The sequence below is a fragment of the Aethalodelphis obliquidens genome, unplaced genomic scaffold, assembly GCF_003676395.1.
Source record: "Aethalodelphis obliquidens isolate GAN/ISIS:26980383/991018 unplaced genomic scaffold, ASM367639v1 scaffold38, whole genome shotgun sequence".
Lineage (NCBI taxonomy): Eukaryota > Metazoa > Chordata > Mammalia > Artiodactyla > Delphinidae > Aethalodelphis > Aethalodelphis obliquidens.
Window position 1 is genome coordinate 10,977,649 of NW_020837982.1, and position 17,568 is coordinate 10,995,216.

General features: G+C 54.6%; 1 protein-coding gene and 1 non-coding gene across 17 annotated transcripts in view; both read left to right on the plus strand.

Moving 5' to 3' along the window:
• Positions 1-17,412, plus strand: part of CHD3 (chromodomain helicase DNA binding protein 3) — a 25,127-nt gene extending 7,715 nt beyond the window's left edge. For 3 of the 16 annotated variants that reach the window (XM_027130933.1, XM_027130935.1, XM_027130943.1), the window contains exons 6-40: positions 21-151; positions 311-461; positions 639-832; positions 1,151-1,384; positions 1,583-1,786; positions 2,327-2,538; positions 3,286-3,417; positions 3,809-3,908; positions 4,322-4,513; positions 4,687-4,887; positions 5,265-5,402; positions 5,683-5,804; positions 5,960-6,133; positions 6,267-6,408; positions 6,635-6,766; positions 7,406-7,523; positions 7,736-7,860; positions 8,039-8,270; positions 8,572-8,738; positions 9,212-9,389; positions 9,792-9,857; positions 10,329-10,414; positions 10,530-10,663; positions 11,221-11,365; positions 11,541-11,703; positions 11,818-11,939; positions 12,043-12,178; positions 12,293-12,394; positions 12,582-12,713; positions 13,092-13,200; positions 13,374-13,506; positions 13,798-14,039; positions 15,101-15,264; positions 15,507-15,633; positions 16,128-17,412. In XM_027130933.1, coding sequence (XP_026986734.1) covers positions 21-151; positions 311-461; positions 639-832; positions 1,151-1,384; positions 1,583-1,786; positions 2,327-2,538; positions 3,286-3,417; positions 3,809-3,908; positions 4,322-4,513; positions 4,687-4,887; positions 5,265-5,402; positions 5,683-5,804; positions 5,960-6,133; positions 6,267-6,408; positions 6,635-6,766; positions 7,406-7,523; positions 7,736-7,860; positions 8,039-8,270; positions 8,572-8,738; positions 9,212-9,389; positions 9,792-9,857; positions 10,329-10,414; positions 10,530-10,663; positions 11,221-11,365; positions 11,541-11,703; positions 11,818-11,939; positions 12,043-12,178; positions 12,293-12,394; positions 12,582-12,713; positions 13,092-13,200; positions 13,374-13,506; positions 13,798-14,039; positions 15,101-15,264; positions 15,507-15,633; positions 16,128-16,368 — 5,381 coding nt within the window. In that variant the 3' untranslated portion in view covers positions 16,369-17,412. Of the gene's footprint in view, positions 1-20; positions 152-310; positions 462-638; positions 833-1,150; positions 1,385-1,582; positions 1,787-2,326; positions 2,539-3,285; positions 3,418-3,808; positions 3,909-4,321; positions 4,514-4,686; positions 4,888-5,264; positions 5,403-5,682; positions 5,805-5,959; positions 6,134-6,266; positions 6,409-6,634; positions 6,767-7,405; positions 7,524-7,735; positions 7,861-8,038; positions 8,271-8,571; positions 8,739-9,211; positions 9,390-9,791; positions 9,858-10,328; positions 10,415-10,529; positions 10,664-11,220; positions 11,366-11,540; positions 11,704-11,817; positions 11,940-12,042; positions 12,179-12,292; positions 12,395-12,581; positions 12,714-13,091; positions 13,201-13,373; positions 13,507-13,797; positions 14,040-14,566; positions 15,265-15,506; positions 15,634-16,127 lie in introns of those variants that run through there. The other 13 variants (XM_027130941.1, XM_027130934.1, XM_027130942.1 and 10 more) reach the window with 13 other exon arrangements.
• On the plus strand, positions 10,796-10,935 carry LOC113633205 (small Cajal body-specific RNA 21). The gene has a single exon (XR_003438119.1).
• Positions 17,413-17,568: the final 156 nt, after the last annotated feature.

A 17,568-nucleotide genomic window follows, 5' to 3' on the forward strand; every position in this document is an offset into this window, starting at 1 on the left:
TCACCCCACTCCTCACTCAGGTCCAGGCCACAAGAGGCGGAGTAAGAGTCCCCGAGTGCCTGATGGACGCAAGAAGCTTCGGGGAAAGAAGATGGCCCCACTCAAAATCAAACTAGGGCTGCTGGGCGGCAAGAGGAAGAAGGGAGGCTCGGTGGGTGGCCCCTCCCGTCCACTGTACTTCTGGGGTGTGGTCAGGGGCTGGGGGTCCAGAAACAAGGGTCCATGAGGGCAGCGGGAGCGGGAGCCCAAGGCCTGGGGAGGGGAGTGGAATCCATTTGGCGTCTCTGACAGCCACGGGGGCTATGGGCAGTATGTTTTCCAGAGTGACGAGGGCCCTGAACCAGAGGCTGAGGAGTCAGACCTGGACAGTGGCAGTGTCCACAGTGCCTCAGGCCGCCCTGATGGCCCTGTCCGCACCAAGAAACTGAAGAGAGGCCGGCCAGGAAGGAAGAAGAAGAAGGGTAAGCTGTGTCAGCTGTGTGCAGTCCTGTCACTCAGCCTTCCTTTCATTCCTTCGTTGTCTTTCTTATTTGTAGTGTTGACCTCTTTACTGAACGCTTTTCTCTTTCTCTCCCCTCCCGCATTCCGCTCTCCTTCTCTCTCTCTGTTCCCTTTGCCTCCACTGGGGTGTATGACAGTCCTGGGCTGTCCTGCAGTGGCCGGGGAGGAGGAGGTTGATGGCTACGAGACGGATCACCAGGATTACTGTGAGGTGTGCCAGCAGGGTGGGGAAATTATTCTGTGTGACACCTGCCCTCGTGCCTACCACCTCGTCTGCCTCGATCCTGAGCTTGACCGGGCTCCTGAGGGCAAATGGAGCTGCCCCCACTGTGTGAGTACTGGTGCCACCTCTTATGGCCCTCAGGGACCCACCCACCTCTTTCCTCCTTGCTTCCTCTTGTCCTCTCCCTACCTCCAGATGCCTGGGCTTCTCAGTAACAGATGTTGAAGTGTCCAAGATCCTAGTTTGATCCTCTCCCCCATTCCTTTGCCCCCAAAATTAGCATTTTGGGGACCTGAGAAGTCCTGTTCCTTTGTTCCCAGCAGTCTTCTCTGCACTTCTAGGATCTAGCTGTCCTGGTTTGCCTCTGTCTTCCAGCCTCACTCCTTATCCTCTTTCTTGTGTCTGTGTCTGTCCTTGGCCTCCCAGGAGAAGGAGGGGGTACAGTGGGAGGCCAAGGAGGAGGAAGAAGACTATGAAGAGGAGGGGGAAGAGGAGGGGGAGAAGGAGGAAGAGGACGACCACATGGAGTACTGCCGTGTGTGCAAGGATGGCGGGGAGCTCCTGTGCTGTGACGCCTGCATCTCCTCCTACCACATTCACTGCCTGAACCCCCCGCTGCCTGACATCCCCAACGGCGAGTGGCTGTGTCCCCGATGCACAGTGAGTGGGCCCATCTCTCAGGCTTTATTGTCAGCCCCGACTCCTCCTCCATCTCCGGGGCCCAAAGGTTGGGCTCTTTCTTTCTCTACTCTCCCCCACACCTAGCCTTTGATTCCCGTGTGGGACCCCCATCCTCCTACTCTAATGATGGGCTCTTTCTGCCTCTTTCTTTCCTCTTCGTGTGCGTCCATCCCGAAGTGTCCCGTGCTGAAAGGCCGTGTGCAGAAGATCCTACACTGGCGGTGGGGGGAGCCCCCTGTGGCAGTGCCGGCCCCCCAACAGGCAGACGGGAATCCAGATGCCCCGCCCGCACGTCCTCTTCAAGGCAGATCGGAGAGAGAGTTCTTTGTCAAGTGGGTAGGACTGTCCTACTGGCACTGCTCCTGGGCCAAGGAGCTTCAGGTACAAGGGCCTCTCCTTCCCCACCTCCTGGGGCCCCATTCACTGCCATTCTCTCTCTTGGCCCGCTGTTCTCTCATCTTCCATCCCCTCTGCTTTCCCTCACATTAGGCCTCTGGCCGCCCACACCCTACCAACTCCCTTAGTTTCCACACTTGGTTCTCTTGGACTCCAGTTCTCTTTCCCTCAGTCTCCATTAGATTCCTTCCCTTAGGTATAACATAGGCTTTCCTTAGCCTGCCTCAGCTCCATCTCTTTCCTTATCCGTCTTAACCATGTTTTACTGATAGCCCCAATCTTAACAACCCTATTCCCTTCCTCCTTTTGCTTATTAATACCTCCCCACCCAGCTCCTGTCTCTGACTCTGTTCTCTGGCGTGTTATTCGTTCTCCTGCTTTGGATTTAACTCACTATGTCCCTCATCCCACCTCTTTCATTGCTTGCTTTCCCATGCCATTCCCCCTGCCGGCCTCTGCCCTGTCTCCTTTTGTCCTCTCGGGATGTTGGGACTATCTATTCCTTCCTCCTCTGTGCCCCATCAGCTGGAAATTTTCCACTTGGTAATGTACCGAAACTATCAACGGAAGAATGACATGGACGAGCCCCCACCCCTCGACTACGGCTCTGGTGAGGATGATGGGAAGAGTGACAAACGCAAGGTGAAGGACCCGCACTATGCCGAGATGGAGGAGAAGTACTATCGTTTCGGCATCAAGCCAGAGTGGATGACCGTCCACCGGATCATCAACCACAGGTGAGTCCTTGGTCCTTGGTCCGTGCGAAGGCCTACCTGGGTTCTGCCACTATTCTTGCTGCGCTGTGGCTCCATGTTAGTATTTGTTGATTAACCAGATAATTGATCTAACTGGATAATTCCCACTGCAGCCCCAGCCCTTCTGGCTTTGTTTCCTCTATGGAGATGGGAGGAACCAGGAGGAAGGTCCAGCCCAGCACTGACTGCTTTGTCCTTGCTTCTTTTAATTTCTAACAGCTTAAGAAATGACACATGAGTCTGGGGATCTGGTTGTAAAAAAAGCAAAACGGGAAACACATGGTTCATATAGACCAGTGTTTCTGGTACTTCTTTCTTCCCAGTACTTATTACTAACTAATGTTACATTGTCTTTTATTTTTCTATTTCATCACTGCCTCCCCCAATAGAATGTGAGCTGCATGGGAATAGGTCATTTGTCTGCTTAGTTCTGCTCAATCACCCGTGCCTGGGACAGTGCCTGGCATGTAGTAGATGTTTAGTAAATACTGATTAGATGAACGAACGATGTTGAAGCCAGGGATGTTTTGTGATCGTTGATTTTTAGGAAGCCATCCTGAAAAAGTTAGGGTAGAACTTCAGCCATTCCAAACTGCCTTTCAGAGGCCCACCATTGAGGATTAGGTGACAACGCCTGCATGCTTGCTGATAATTGTGTATGACTTTTTCTACTTGTGACACATATTACTTTTCTCCTCCTGCTCCTTCTCCTGGCTTCTCTCCCCACAGTGTGGATAAGAAGGGAAATTACCACTATCTAGTGAAATGGAGGGACTTGCCATATGACCAGTCCACGTGGGAGGAAGATGAAATGAACATCCCTGAATATGAAGACCATAAACAAAGCTACTGGAGACACCGGTGAGGGAGCCAGGTCGTGGGTTAGAGGGAGTCTGAGGACAGAGGCATGAAAGCTAAACCTCCAGCGTTCAATGAGGTGCGGTGGGGACAGACCCAATCTAGGATTCAGGGCAGTGGGAGCCTGGGCTGGGCTGTTTGCGGTGGGGTCGGGAAGGAGGTGGTGTGAGGAGCAGAAAGGAGATCTAGCCTGAGTAATGGGGATGAGGATGCTGAGGAGTGGGGAGGGTTGGCTTTAGAGCTGAACTCCGTAGGGGTGAGGGTAAAGAACCTGGGAGAAAGGAAATGTGAGAAAATCTTGGTTATGGAAAGTGGGAGCTAGGTCTGGAGTGGGTTCAGAAGGACAGGGGTGGGTCCAAGGACCAGGTCTCACTCAGACCCGCTGTTTTCCCAGAGAACTAATTATGGGGGAGGACCCCGCCCAGCCCCGCAAGTATAAGAAGAAGAAGAAGGAGCTGCAGGGTGATGGGCCTCCCAGCTCTCCTACTAATGATGTAAGTCCTCCCACTTGGCCTGTCTCCCGTTTCTGGAGCCATGGTGATTGAAGATTTCCTGGGGGCTTCTGACAGAACTTCCCAGAGTTTCAACAACTTCTTTGAACAGTAGCTCTTCCTTCAGTGTTCAGCTTTGCCCCAAGAGTGCTAGGAATTTTGGCACAGGAGTGAGAGCTGCTAGAGACAGCAGCACACAGGGCTCTTCTACCAGTTTCCTTCCCCACAGTGCTTCTGGGTATTGTTTTAAGGAATGAGGGGGAGGCACTGCAGACTGAAACTTTCATAAGCTCAGGCCATAGGAGAGGGACTTGTAATCCCATTTGATATCAGTGCCGGGGAGAGGGGAGGAGGAGGCCAAGACCGGAGGAGCAGCTGATGGCTCCCCTGAGCTTTCTGACTTCTTGATTCTACAGCCGACAGTGAAATACGAGACTCAGCCACGGTTCATCACAGCCACTGGAGGCACGCTGCACATGTATCAGCTGGAGGGGTTGAACTGGCTACGCTTCTCGTGGGCCCAGGGCACTGACACCATTCTGGCTGATGAGATGGGACTGGGCAAGACCATACAAACCATCGTCTTCCTCTACTCACTGTATAAGGAGGTGCTAGACTCTCGGGCCCTGAGGGGGACAGCCGTGCTGAGGCCTAGCCTGGACTGGGGAAGGTGGGAGTGGAGGGTGAGGGCAGAGAACTGGCAGGGAGGGGTGCGGCAGGCAGTGGACTGGGTTGTATGACCGTGAGCCTAGACTAATGGTCCCCCACCCTCGACTCCCAGGGCCACACAAAGGGTCCCTTCCTGGTGAGCGCCCCGCTCTCCACCATCATTAACTGGGAGCGGGAGTTCCAGATGTGGGCACCCAAGTTCTATGTGGTGACGTACACGGGTGACAAGGACAGCCGAGCCATCATTCGTGAGAATGAGTTTTCCTTTGAAGACAACGCCATCAAAGGTGGCAAGAAAGCTTTTAAGATGAAGGTAAGCCCCTCTATCTCATGTCCTCTAAAGTCCTCAGATCTGTCGTTTCGTTGCCCCAACCAGGACTTCAGCTCCTTTATTCCCCGTTCAGCTTTCTCCCTCCTTTCCTCCACCTTCCCTCACGCCTCTGCACTCCAGTCCTGGAGATGTAGTGGGTACTCCCAGGGGTGTACATGGATCTGTTCATCCTGGACGAGTGGTGGAAGTTTTGGGGCCACATTCAAAAGTCCCTGCATGGAGTCAAAGTTGGAGGACAGGACAACGGGCTCCCTTTGGGAGTCTCAGTTAGGCCTGGGTGTCTGTGTGGAGAATGGGGGTGGAGGCCTAGATGCTTGGGTGTAGGGTGGCCGCCAAGTGGACAATGGTTGTGTTGGCAGAGGGAGGCGCAGGTGAAGTTCCATGTTCTCCTGACATCATATGAGCTGATCACCATTGATCAGGCAGCTCTTGGCTCCATCCGCTGGGCCTGTCTCGTGGTGGATGAGGCCCATCGGCTCAAGAACAACCAGTCCAAGGTGAGTGAGATACCCAGGCCTCAGAAACTTGAGGCTGTGGACTCCTACTTGCCCTAGTCCTAAAAAATAAAGTTTCAGGGACTTTCTGCAATCAGGGAGGCAGGAAGCCTGGGAATAAGTCTGGGGAGAAGTCCAGGTTGGAAGAGGGAGAGGACTAGGGATATGAGGGCCTCTGATCCTGAAGGAAATAGGAGCTAGAGGCAGGGAAAGGTGATACTGTGGGCCAGCCACTGGCCACTGATGGGCCCTTTCCTCTGCCTTTCCTTGCCCCATTTTCTAGTTTTTCAGGGTCCTCAATGGCTACAAGATAGATCATAAGTTGCTGCTGACAGGGACTCCACTGCAGAATAACCTGGAGGAGCTCTTCCATCTGCTGAACTTCCTCACCCCAGAGAGGTTTAAGTAAGTGGCTCAGCAGGGTGGTCTGCAGAGAGGAGAGGTGGAGGGACTGAGAAGATGAGTGGGAGGAGGATTCATCTGGAGTGAAGAATAGAGCCTGAGGTCAGGGGCAAAGAACCTGACGCCTGTTCATTTCCTTTTCTCCTTCTGGCTACTAGCAATCTGGAAGGCTTCCTGGAGGAGTTTGCCGACATATCCAAAGAAGACCAGATTAAGAAACTTCATGACTTGCTGGGGCCACATATGCTGAGGAGGCTCAAGGCTGATGTCTTTAAGAATATGCCGGCCAAGACAGAGCTCATCGTCCGCGTGGAGCTGAGCCCCATGCAGAAGTGAGATGCAAGGCGGGTTACCTGGCCCAGGGTTGAGGATTTGGTGGCAGCTTTCCAAGAGTTGGTGACCAAATGCAACATCATAATTGCTTCCTTTATTGTGTCTCTTCTATGCCCCTGCCCTGGGCTTTAGGAAATACTACAAGTATATCCTGACCCGAAATTTTGAGGCCTTGAACTCACGAGGAGGTGGGAACCAAGTGTCATTGCTTAACATCATGATGGATCTTAAGAAGTGCTGCAACCATCCGTATCTCTTTCCTGTGGCTGCTATGGTAGATACGGGAGCTGGGGGGCTGTGAAATGCCTGGCTCTTTGGAAACGTGGGCAGTTGAGCACAGGGCTGGAGTTGGGCTGGGAGGCCAGAGACTAGATTTCTGAGAAGAATAGGAATTGTAAAGGTGTGGAGCCTGGATTTGGGCCTCCAGCTTTCTAGGCATAGTCAGAATACGGGGGCGTGTTCACTGACCCTCTCCTCCTTTCTTCCTGCCTTCTTTTCAGGAGTCCCCCAAACTTCCCAGTGGGGCATATGAGGGTGGGGCACTTATTAAGGCATCTGGGAAGCTCATGCTGTTGCAGAAGATGCTGCGGAAGCTGAAGGAGCAAGGACACAGAGTGCTCATCTTCTCGCAGGTGACCCATCCCTGTAGCTCTTTCTCACCATCAGATAATCGCTTACCTCATTCCTGTGGTTGCCACGGGATGCGAGGTTAGGCAATTACACCCCTAAGGGTTTCTGGTATAGCTAAGTTCATCTTGGTCTCTGATCCCTGTTCTTAATTAAGGCTGTTGGAAGTTGTAGTCCAGTTTCTGTACGCCAAAAGGGGCGAAGGGGAAGGGTGAGCCATCTGCCTCCTAAAGGTCGTCTCTGGGACTGGTACTGTTTCTTAACCTTATTGGGGAAGGGAGGAGAGCACAGACCTTTTGGAAATCTGATGAAAGCTGTGGGTCTCTTCTCCAGAAAACTGCACACACAACTAGACAATTTTGTACAGATTTTCAGGGGATTCATAGATTTCCCTGAAACTTTGTCATGGGTGTCAGAGGAGAACCTCTGCCTTAGGAGAAATGGTCTTAAATCAAGAGAGAGAGAATGACAAGAATGTCCCAGGAGGAGCTGGGGGTGGAGGAAGCAGCTCTGGGGGGTATATGACAGGGCAGGGGTACAAGTGTAAGGACTGGGGTTGAGAGAGAATAAAGAGGTAGTCAGAACAGACAGGGCGCATCCCACTGCCTCGTCGTTCTAGACTCCTGCCTTTTCTCTTGCTCTAGATGACCAAAATGTTAGACTTGCTAGAGGACTTCTTAGACTACGAAGGCTACAAGTATGAGCGCATTGACGGCGGCATCACTGGTGCCCTGAGGCAGGAGGCCATCGATCGCTTCAATGGTGAGGGGGGCCTTGGTCCCTGCTGGGTGTGGGAGGCCCGAGAAACCTGTGCCTAGGTCCCTGGGCTGGGAGGGTGCTGGCCTGGGAGGATATTAGCCACCTGGGCTTTTGAGTTGAGGGCATCGTTGTTTGTAGTCAGGGAACAACTAGGAGCAGGTGGACAGACCTTCTGGGTACAAGAAAGGCCTGATTTCCTAATTCTTGCCTCCTAGCTCCTGGGGCCCAACAATTCTGCTTCCTCCTGTCCACCCGGGCTGGAGGGCTGGGCATCAATCTGGCCACTGCTGACACTGTCATCATCTTTGATTCAGACTGGAACCCCCATAATGATATCCAGGTGAGAGCATGCCTCCTGGAGCCCCTCCGAGCAAGGAGATGTGTCTGTCTGTTCTGGGGTCAGAAATAAACCTCTTGGTGGGTAGAAGACCCTTCCTTGTCAGCCTCTTTTCCAGAGCATGTAGGGGGTGTCTCCCCTGCCACTCCCCTGGCCCATCCCCGCTTTCCGGCCCCTGCAGGCCTTCAGCCGTGCTCATCGGATCGGCCAGGCCAACAAAGTGATGATTTACCGGTTTGTGACTCGCGCATCAGTGGAAGAGCGAATCACACAGGTGGCCAAGAGAAAGATGATGCTGACGCATCTGGTGGTGCGGCCTGGGCTGGGCTCCAAGGCGGGCTCCATGTCCAAGCAGGAGCTGGATGACATCCTCAAATTTGGCACTGAGGAGCTATTTAAGGATGAAAATGAGGGTGAGAGCCTTTTCTGCAGCTCCCTGTAAGCAGGTCTTTGCTGTCTATGAGCACTTCTCTTCTGAAACCCCCTGAAGAAAATCTCTTCTCTGCATCCTTGGAGGAAGGTTGGCTTCTTTCCTTACCTGTAAGGTTGAAAACAACAGCACATCTCTGTGTAGACGTCCAGGGAAAGGGCCTTCTCCTCCAGAGCTCCCGTGAAAAGGAAGCAGAGGGGAAGGCTTTCCTCTGATCTCTCTAAAGTTCTGCCTGAGGTTCTGGTTAGAGCTCAGAGTCCCCTCTCATTCCCCAACTCCACCAGGGGAGAACAAGGAGGAGGACAGCAGTGTGATTCACTATGACAACGAGGCCATCGCTCGGCTCCTGGACCGGAACCAGGATGCAACTGAGGACACTGACGTGCAGAACATGAATGAGTATCTCAGCTCCTTCAAGGTGGCCCAGTACGTGGTGAGGGAAGAAGACAAGGTGAGAGGCTTGGGGCCAGACACTGTGCATCCCGGGCCACCTCTGAGGGGTCGTGTCCGACGTCCTTGACCAGACCTTGAAGTTGGAGGATCCCCCTTCGCTCTTGGTTTTTGTCTGATCTCTTACCCCAGTGCCCATCAGAGAGCGGTAGTGGACCTCAAACGACTTCTTGGTCTAAAGGATGAGACTGGACTTTGGAGAAAACTTAGGCAGAGAAAGTGGTGATAAACTCGGGAGGGAAGCTTCTGAGTCAGAGTGGGAGGGACACAGAGGGCACTAGAGGAGAGGTTTGGAAAAAAGGGAAATCACGAGGAGGAGAAGCATATTGCAGGTAAGAGGTAAGGAAAACTCACACAGAGGACTTACACACAGTGACGAGGTCTAGGGCTGGGTGGAGGCAGGCGAGTAGGGATTTTGTCATGGTGGCAGGATTGGAAGGGGAGGCCTTCAGCGTTCGTCCTGCTGCCCCTCAGATTGAGGAAATTGAACGCGAGATCATCAAGCAGGAGGAGAACGTGGATCCCGACTACTGGGAGAAGCTGCTGAGACACCACTACGAGCAGCAGCAGGAAGACCTGGCCCGCAACCTCGGCAAAGGCAAGAGGGTCCGCAAGCAGGTTAACTACAACGATGCTGCTCAGGAGGACCAAGGTGAGGACCGCCCCTGACGGAGGGACCGAGAAGGGGAGAGTGCGCTTAGGAGTCAGGGCCTTCCCTGCCAAGTGGAAAGAGATTAGGAAGGGACACTGGGAGCTACCCGGAGGCCAGGTGGATTTGCAGGTGGTCTCAGCTATCTAGCAGTTGCAGAGGGCTCAGATGGACACCCAGGGGTCCCTGTTTAGAGTGGGTTATGCAGGAGTCAGGAGGTAGGTGGGTGAGTGGACATGGTGTGTGGTCCTGAGTCAGACGGCAGGCAGTCATCCGGCATCCCTAGGAGGGCCGAGGCCAGAGCGAAGGTGCAGAAGTCTCCGAGGGGAGGCGTCCAGACAGAAGGGCCCCAGCCTGGGCTTATCCAGGGAGCCATCACTGACCACTGAGCCCTTCGCCTCGCAGATAACCAGTCAGAGTACTCAGTGGGATCAGAGGAGGAGGATGAAGACTTTGATGAGCGTCCTGAAGGTGGCATCTGTTTTCTTGTTTTTCTACCGCACCTCTTCCCATTTCACTTCCCATTGTCTATTAAGCCCACTATTTTTATACAAAATGCTCATTTGTAGAAAAAGTAAAGATTGCAGGTAAGCAAAAAGGAAGAAATATCTATAATCTCGCCACTGTTAAAATTGGGAGTATATAACCGTGAAGGCTTAGGTACCTAGATGAAAGATGGAGAAAGGTAACATCCTCTTACGTTCCCACCAGTAATCTTGCTTGCATCGTATGGGTGTTACTGATTTTTTAGTGTGACTCGATTCTTTTGGACCTATTGGGTTAGTAGTTCTGAATGCGCTGGGAAGAAAATTAGAAGCGCCTCAGAGCTGACACAGGCCTTTCCTGTGTTCTGTATCTTGTGAGAATGGAGGGCTAGGAAAGAGTGAGGGCGGGGAAGGAGGTGGCAGCTCTACTAACCGGGGTCACCATCTCCCCACCCAGGGCGTCGACAGTCCAAGAGGCAGCTCCGGAACGAAAAGGATAAGCCACTGCCTCCACTGCTGGCTCGAGTTGGGGGCAACATTGAGGTGAGCTGGCCTAGGCCCCTCTAGGGAATTGAAGCTGAGTCACTGAGGGTAGCACAGTCCAAGAAATGAGATCCTGGACATTCACTGCCCACTCCCTCCTTGCCCCCGTCATCAGGTGTTGGGATTCAACACCCGTCAGCGGAAGGCCTTCCTCAATGCTGTGATGCGCTGGGGCATGCCACCACAGGACGCCTTCACCACCCAGTGGCTGGTGCGGGACCTCAGGGGCAAGACTGAAAAAGAGTTCAAGTGAGTGGGTGTGATACAGGGCTCAGCTGGATGGAAGGGTGAAAACTTTGGGTGTTACTGCCTTCCTCTTGGCCACCATATGATGTGACCTTACTCAACTGATCACCGTACTCCCTGCCAGACAGTCTTTCCTGGCTCAGTTTCCTGGGGGGTGGGCTCAGCCTGCCCCACCTCCCCTCAGATGAGCCTAGAGCAGGGAGGCCAGGCTTCCTCCCCAATGGGAGAGGCAGTTGAGACAGGAGCCTCGCCTGGGCTGTCCTTGCCTCACATTTATTTGACCATGATAACCTGGCAGGGGGGCTGGTGGGAAGGATGAAGAGCTGACTGATGGGGCCTAGGAATGAAGTAACCAAGACCAAGGGGACTGTGGAAATGCAAGGGGAGGGGCAGATGGGGGAGTTAGGATTTGGAGGACAGGTGATGGTGAGACTGAGAGGCCCAGGGGAGGACCCCTGGAGGCACCCGGGAGTTTCAGGTTCAGTAATCCCTGTGCCCCCTTTACTGCCCTGCCCCCGCTAAGGCTCTGCTAACACACCTCCCACCCCCGTGCTCCTTAGGGCCTATGTGTCTTTGTTCATGCGCCATCTCTGTGAGCCCGGGGCAGACGGCTCTGAAACCTTTGCTGACGGGGTCCCTCGGGAGGGACTGAGTCGCCAGCAAGTGTTGACCCGCATTGGAGTCATGTCTCTCGTCAAGAAGAAGGTATCCGTCTTCCCCTCAGCCAAAGAGGCTGGCCGCCTAGGCCCTGTGCTCCTCTGCCTCTCGTCCCTGAGTTCCGGACTCACGCTGGTGCGAGAAAGGGAGAAGCGCTGGAGCTTGCTGTGTGTCCGGTCGCCGGAGCTGATCTCTGTCCCTATGACTCCCCCGCACCCTCCAGGTTCAGGAGTTTGAGCACATCAATGGGCGCTGGTCTATGCCGGAGCTGATGCCCGACCCCAGTGCTGACTCCAAGCGTTCCTCCAGAGCCTCCTCTCCTACCAAAACGTCTCCCACCACTCCTGAGGCTTCTGCTGCAAACAGTCCCTGCACCTCAAAACCTGGTAATCAGCTCAGGATGGCAGGAGAGACAGATGGGGCCAGTGTCCGTTAGACGCCGAGGGTCTGGAGTTGGGGTGGGGAGTTTCTGCCTGCCTCACTCCACCTTACCCCCGCAGCTACTCCAGCTCCCAGTGAGAAAGGAGATGGCGTAAGGACACCTCTGGAGAAGGATGAAGCAGAAAACCAGGAGGAGAAGCCAGAGAAGAATAGCAAAATTGGGGAGAAGATGGAAACAGAGGTGTGTGGCTACCTAGCTTCCTTTGAGGGGAGGGAGTGGCAGAGTCGTGGAGGCAGGTGCCTAGGAGCCGCCACTTCATCCTGACTCCGTTGTCCTCTTTTAGGCTGATACCCCCAGCCCAGCCCCATCACTTGGGGAGCGGCTGGAGCCAAGGAAGATTCCTCTAGAGGATGAGGTGCCAGGGGTACCTGGAGAGATGGAGCCTGAACCTGGGTACCGTGGGGACAGAGAGAAGTCAGGTGGGTGCATGGTCTTAGGGGTGAAGGGGGGCTTAGAATTTGGGGGTTCCCTCTTCCTGGGATCAGGGGCTGAGGGTGACATCCTTCCTTCCTGTCCCCTACCCCCTCCCACAGCCACGGAGTCGACGCCAGGAGAGAGGGGGGAGGAGAAGCCGATGGATGGACAGGAACACAGGGAGAGGCCGGAGGGGGAGACGGGGGATTTGGGCAAGAGAGGTAATGGGTGGAAGGACCGGACACCTGGGTCCCTGAGGGAATCAGGGGAGGGGAGGTGGAGTCTTGGGAACCAAATGCCTGGGTCCTGGGTGGGTAGCTGTTCCAGGGGCCAGTACACTACAGAGAGTAGTCTTGGGACCTGGGAGGAGACTCTCCTGAGGTGTGAGCTCTGCCCCGTCTGCCGTAGCAGAAGATGTAAAAGGGGACCGGGAGCTTCGACCTGGGCCTCCTCGAGACGAGCCGCGGTCCAACGGGCGACGTGAGGAGAAGGCAGAGAAGCCGCGGTTCATGTTCAATATTGCAGACGGTGGCTTCACAGGTGGGGGGGTCCTCACTGCCCTCTGCTCCTCACTGGGGTTAGCTCATCCTCATGGGGTTTCTCTTTGGGCCTGAGGCCTCCTTCCGCCTTTAATTCCAAGTAACTGTCTATGAAATGGTGCATGCTGTCTCTGATCCTTGCCCTTGGTCCTCCTGAAGTGGACTCCTAACTCCAAAGCTGCCTTAATCCCACCTGTACTCTTAATCCCAACTTGAACCTTGTTTGTAACTAGTTTTATTCCTAACCCCTCACCTAACGTTGCCCTGTTCCTCCTAAAAAGCCCTTAGTCCTGTCCCACTGTTCAGTTCCCTCCTCTGTACCAGTCTGCTGGGCTTCACAAACTCCTGATGCCTCATCTGTCTTCTGTCCTCTCTTCAGAGCTCCACACGCTGTGGCAGAATGAGGAACGGGCAGCTGTTTCCTCGGGGAAACTCAATGAGATCTGGCACCGAAGACATGACTATTGGCTTCTGGCTGGGATTGTCCTGTATCCTTGGCTACAAACGCAAGAAAAAAATGTTCTCTCAACCTGGAGAGAGGGGAACTACACTTAGGGAAGGGGGCCTAGTGCCACACTTTGGGGCGACCAGGCCAAAAGGAAGGCGTGTTCACAGCCCAGCCCTGTTAAATTCCTTGATGATCCACTTCCCTTATTGGCAGCCATGGCTACGCACGGTGGCAGGACATCCAGAATGATGCTCAGTTTGCCATTATCAACGAGCCATTTAAAACTGAAGCCAATAAGGGGAACTTTCTGGAGATGAAAAATAAGTTCCTGGCGCGGAGATTCAAGGTGAGGATGAGGGAGGAAAGGAACAGTGTTGAAGAGGGGCTTGGGTGAGAAGTGGGACCAGATCTGGTTGGAATGAAGGCAGGGTTAACACCTTGAGGGTTGAGGCGATGCTTGAGGCAAAGACCAGAGGGTCACCTTGTGTTTGGCACTGTGGTCTGGAGCGGGGCCGCAGTCAGTATTGGTGTGGAGCTGGGGGTCTGGGCCGCTGGTGAGGGCAGTGTGGGTCTCCAGCCCCGAGCTGCGTGCTTGCTGCTGGCAGCTCCCGCACTCACCCCCTCCCCACGCCCTTAGCTCCTGGAGCAGGCGCTGGTGATTGAGGAGCAGCTGCGGCGGGCGGCCTACCTGAACCTATCACAGGAGCCGGCGCACCCCGCCATGGCCCTCCACGCCCGCTTCGCCGAGGCCGAGTGCCTGGCCGAGAGCCACCAGCACCTCTCCAAGGAGTCGTTGGCGGGGAACAAGCCGGCCAACGCCGTGCTGCACAAGGGTAAGGGCCGCGGCGGCCCCGCGCGGGGGAGGGCCCACAACGCTGCGTAAGTCTTCACCCCGCACCCCTCAAAATCTTCCCACCCCTCTGACCCCTTTACCCTCTGAACCACCCCCTCTGACCTCTGACCCCACCCCGACCCACCTGGTACTGCCTTGGTTTTTAGCCTCTAGGATTCGTGCAGCCAGCCCTCATCCGTGCCTAGTAGCATTCACATCAGTGCCGAAGGGAGGGACCTTGCCCCCAACCCCCCAATCTCCATGAGACTGTGCCACGTCCCCTCCACAGGGCGGAACTTCTTCGCTGACCCACACACCTGCCATATTGCTAATAGCACACTCTCTGGGGCCCTGGCCTGTGTATAGTCCACAAAAGTCCTTACCCCCGGTCCCACAAACCACGTTCCTCACGTCTCATTCACCCCATGAAGCAGAAACCACCTCCGTCCCACCCTCTGACCCTACCCCATGAAACTTCCCTTTGACCTTCAACCCTTCCTCCCAAACCCTCTTACCTTGATAATAATAGATTAAGTTCTAAAGCCCTCTAACCATCTAATCCTGTCTGATGTAGTGACTGATTCCTGGCCCCTTTGACTCCTGTTCTAATTCCTTGAATCTGTAATGCTGACCCTCTAACCTCCCTCCCCGCCTTACATATTAAAACTTTGATTCCTTACGTCTTTGACACCACTTACCACCTCCCATGCCTCCTGACTATTTCCTCCCCATCATCCCCAACCCCTAAACCTCACTCTTTCAGTATGGGATGTTCTGACAACTCCCCGCCCCCATGTCTTCCGATGTCCTCCCTCCCCTATCTCCCTTTTCTCCATATTCCCTTTTCCTTTCTTCTTTCTCTCCATCTGTCCTCTGTGGTGATCTGGTCTCTCTGCCTCTTTACCTGACACTTTTTCTTTGTCCCCGAGTTGCTCTTTTTTTCTACTTCTGTCATTTCCTTGGTCTCTGATTCTTCGACATCTGTGTCCTCCTCTCTCTCCTTCTCTGACTGTATCTGTCCATCTGACTCCTCATCTCTTTTCCTGGCTCCATCTCTCCCTTTCCCTGTCTTTCTCTTGCCCTTCTTTCTCCGTGGCCCGGGCCCCAGTTCTGAACCAGCTGGAGGAGTTGCTGAGCGACATGAAGGCGGACGTGACCCGCCTGCCAGCCACGCTGTCCCGAATACCCCCCATCGCAGCCCGCCTTCAGATGTCCGAGCGCAGCATCCTCAGCCGGCTGGCCAGCAAGGGCACGGAGCCTCACCCCACACCGGTAACCCTTTCCCCCGACTCCAGTTTTCCCTGTTGGTACTCCTCCTGCACACGTATGAACACCTCCTTCAGAGCCCCGTGCAGTGTGGAACAACGACCTGCTCCAGCACGCTCATCAGCCTTGAGTCTCCCTGCCTGTGTGATACCCCTCAGTAGTTCTGGAGTTGGCCCATGATGTCTCCCCGACAGCTTCTTTCCTCTCAGACTGTGGACCCTCTAATGTGGGCTCGCTCTCTCTTCCAGGCCTTCCCCCCGGGTCCGTACGCTACACCTCCGGGGTACGGGGCGGCCTTCAGCGCCGCACCCGTAGGGGCCCTGGCCGCCGCAGGCGCCAATTACAGCCAGATGCCTGCAGGGTCCTTCATCACAGGTCAGCTGGTGACTTCCTGCCTCCTGCTCCTTGCATTCTTCCTTTTCCAAGCTTCATCCCTGCTCAGCTACCCTTTTACCTGTCCAGCCCATCTCATTTCCTTGGAAGTATCCAGTGTTTTATGGAATGGAGTGGTTCTGGACTTTGTTTTTCCCATCCCTTTCTCAGCTTCTCTTCCATTCCCATCGTCAAAAACCTCATCTAGGGTTTTAGTGGTTCTGTGGCTTGGTACTACCTACCTGAGCCTCCTCCAGGTGTTTACTTCAGAGAAAGAGAATATGAAATTGGAAGGGGGTTCCGGTGAAAGTTGGAACATGTGTTCCATCATGCGTACCGTGGGGAATCTCAGAGAGAGAGATTTTTTCCCATCCCTACCTTAGAAAATTGGATGTGGCATGAGGTGACCTAGAAGTAAGAACGTACTGTCGCCAGGAAGCAGTTGACAATGGGAAGTGAAGGAGGGACTGACCCTTCCTTACCCCCTTCCCAAACAGCCGCCACCAACGGCCCTCCAGTGCTGGTGAAGAAGGAGAAGGAAATGGTGGGGGCATTGGTGTCAGACGGGCTGGATCGGAAGGAGCCCCGAGCCGGGGAGGTGATCTGTATAGACGACTGACCGGATCCCAGGCCTGCCCTTCACCCAGGCCCCGTCCCCGAGGCCGACCCCCAGCTCAGGCTCTGGGGCCTGCTGCCAGTCCTCCGCCTTCCCCACCCCTTGGGCCCCCGCTGGGCTAGGAGCCCCTTTGCCCCTCTCTACAGCTCTCTTCAAGAAGGGCCCTTTGTCCTTCTCCACCCCGTGCACCTTTCCCACCGTGCTTTGAAGACTGTGCTGGTGAGAAGAGGTCTGGGTGGGAGGTGGTCAGCAGGGTCTTCCAAGTACCTGTACCCCCCACTGCCCAGCACACACAGCTTCCCAGTGAGCGGCTGTGGTGGGGGGGGGAAAGAGGTGGAGCCGCCCCAGTTCTTATTCCTGCAGCGTAAGCTCCATCTCTTGCAGAAGTGGGGGGTTAGCCTTGCCCGGCCTTTAGGGACTTTGGTGGGGAAAAGAGCTTTCAAGAGAGGAGGGTGACTTTAGAGAGGGGTGACAGTGAGCCCTGGGAGGGTGGAAGGGAAGAGGAGGGGCGGCTGCATGTTTCCTTCCCCTACCTCCCCCCAAATGGAGGGCGGAGCAGTTAACAAGGGAGGGAGTCCATTGCTGTTCAGCCTCAGAATAAAGGCGCCGTTCACTGGCTCAGTTACCTCCTGCGTACCGGCATCTTGTGTTGGGAATCTTCCCCCCTCCCTAGGGACCAAGGACCACCCCTACAAAGAGAGTAATATTTGGGTGATACTCCCTTAAGCCAAAGAGGAGCTCCCCAATCTGTCCTAGGGACCCAGGTAACCTAGAAAGGGTGGTGGAGAACACAATGGGCCAGATGTGGGGGGAGCCCCCAGTTTTGGGGCTCAGGTTCTTGGAGGACTTCTACCCTCCCTCCTGAAGACCTGCATATGAACTAAACTTGAGTGGGTCAGGCAGGGGGCCTAGTCAGGGGACTACCTTGCCTTTGGGACCAGAGCAAAATAGTGGAGGGCAGGCTGGGGAGACATGGGCACATCCTCCTCCCCAGGAGGGGCTGGGGAGAGTGGCAGTTTGCATGGCGAACCCCCCACTTGCTCTTCGCTCCCCTTCACTTTCTTGCTGCTCCTTTCCCGGTCTCTTCACACCCACTCCTGGTCTGTCCCAGTCCCCTCTTCTGTATCAGGTTTATTGGTTGTACATATAAATTATACTTTCCTTTCTGTGTGCTCTGTTATTTTTGAGTGGGGGAGTTCTTTGGTTTCGGGGAGGGATGAGGAAAGAAAGGGTGTTGCTTCCTGCCATTTCCTATTACCCATTTCTCTCTTTTTTTAAATCTTGTGACTTTTCCTTTTTCTCATTTTTATTTGTTGGATCAT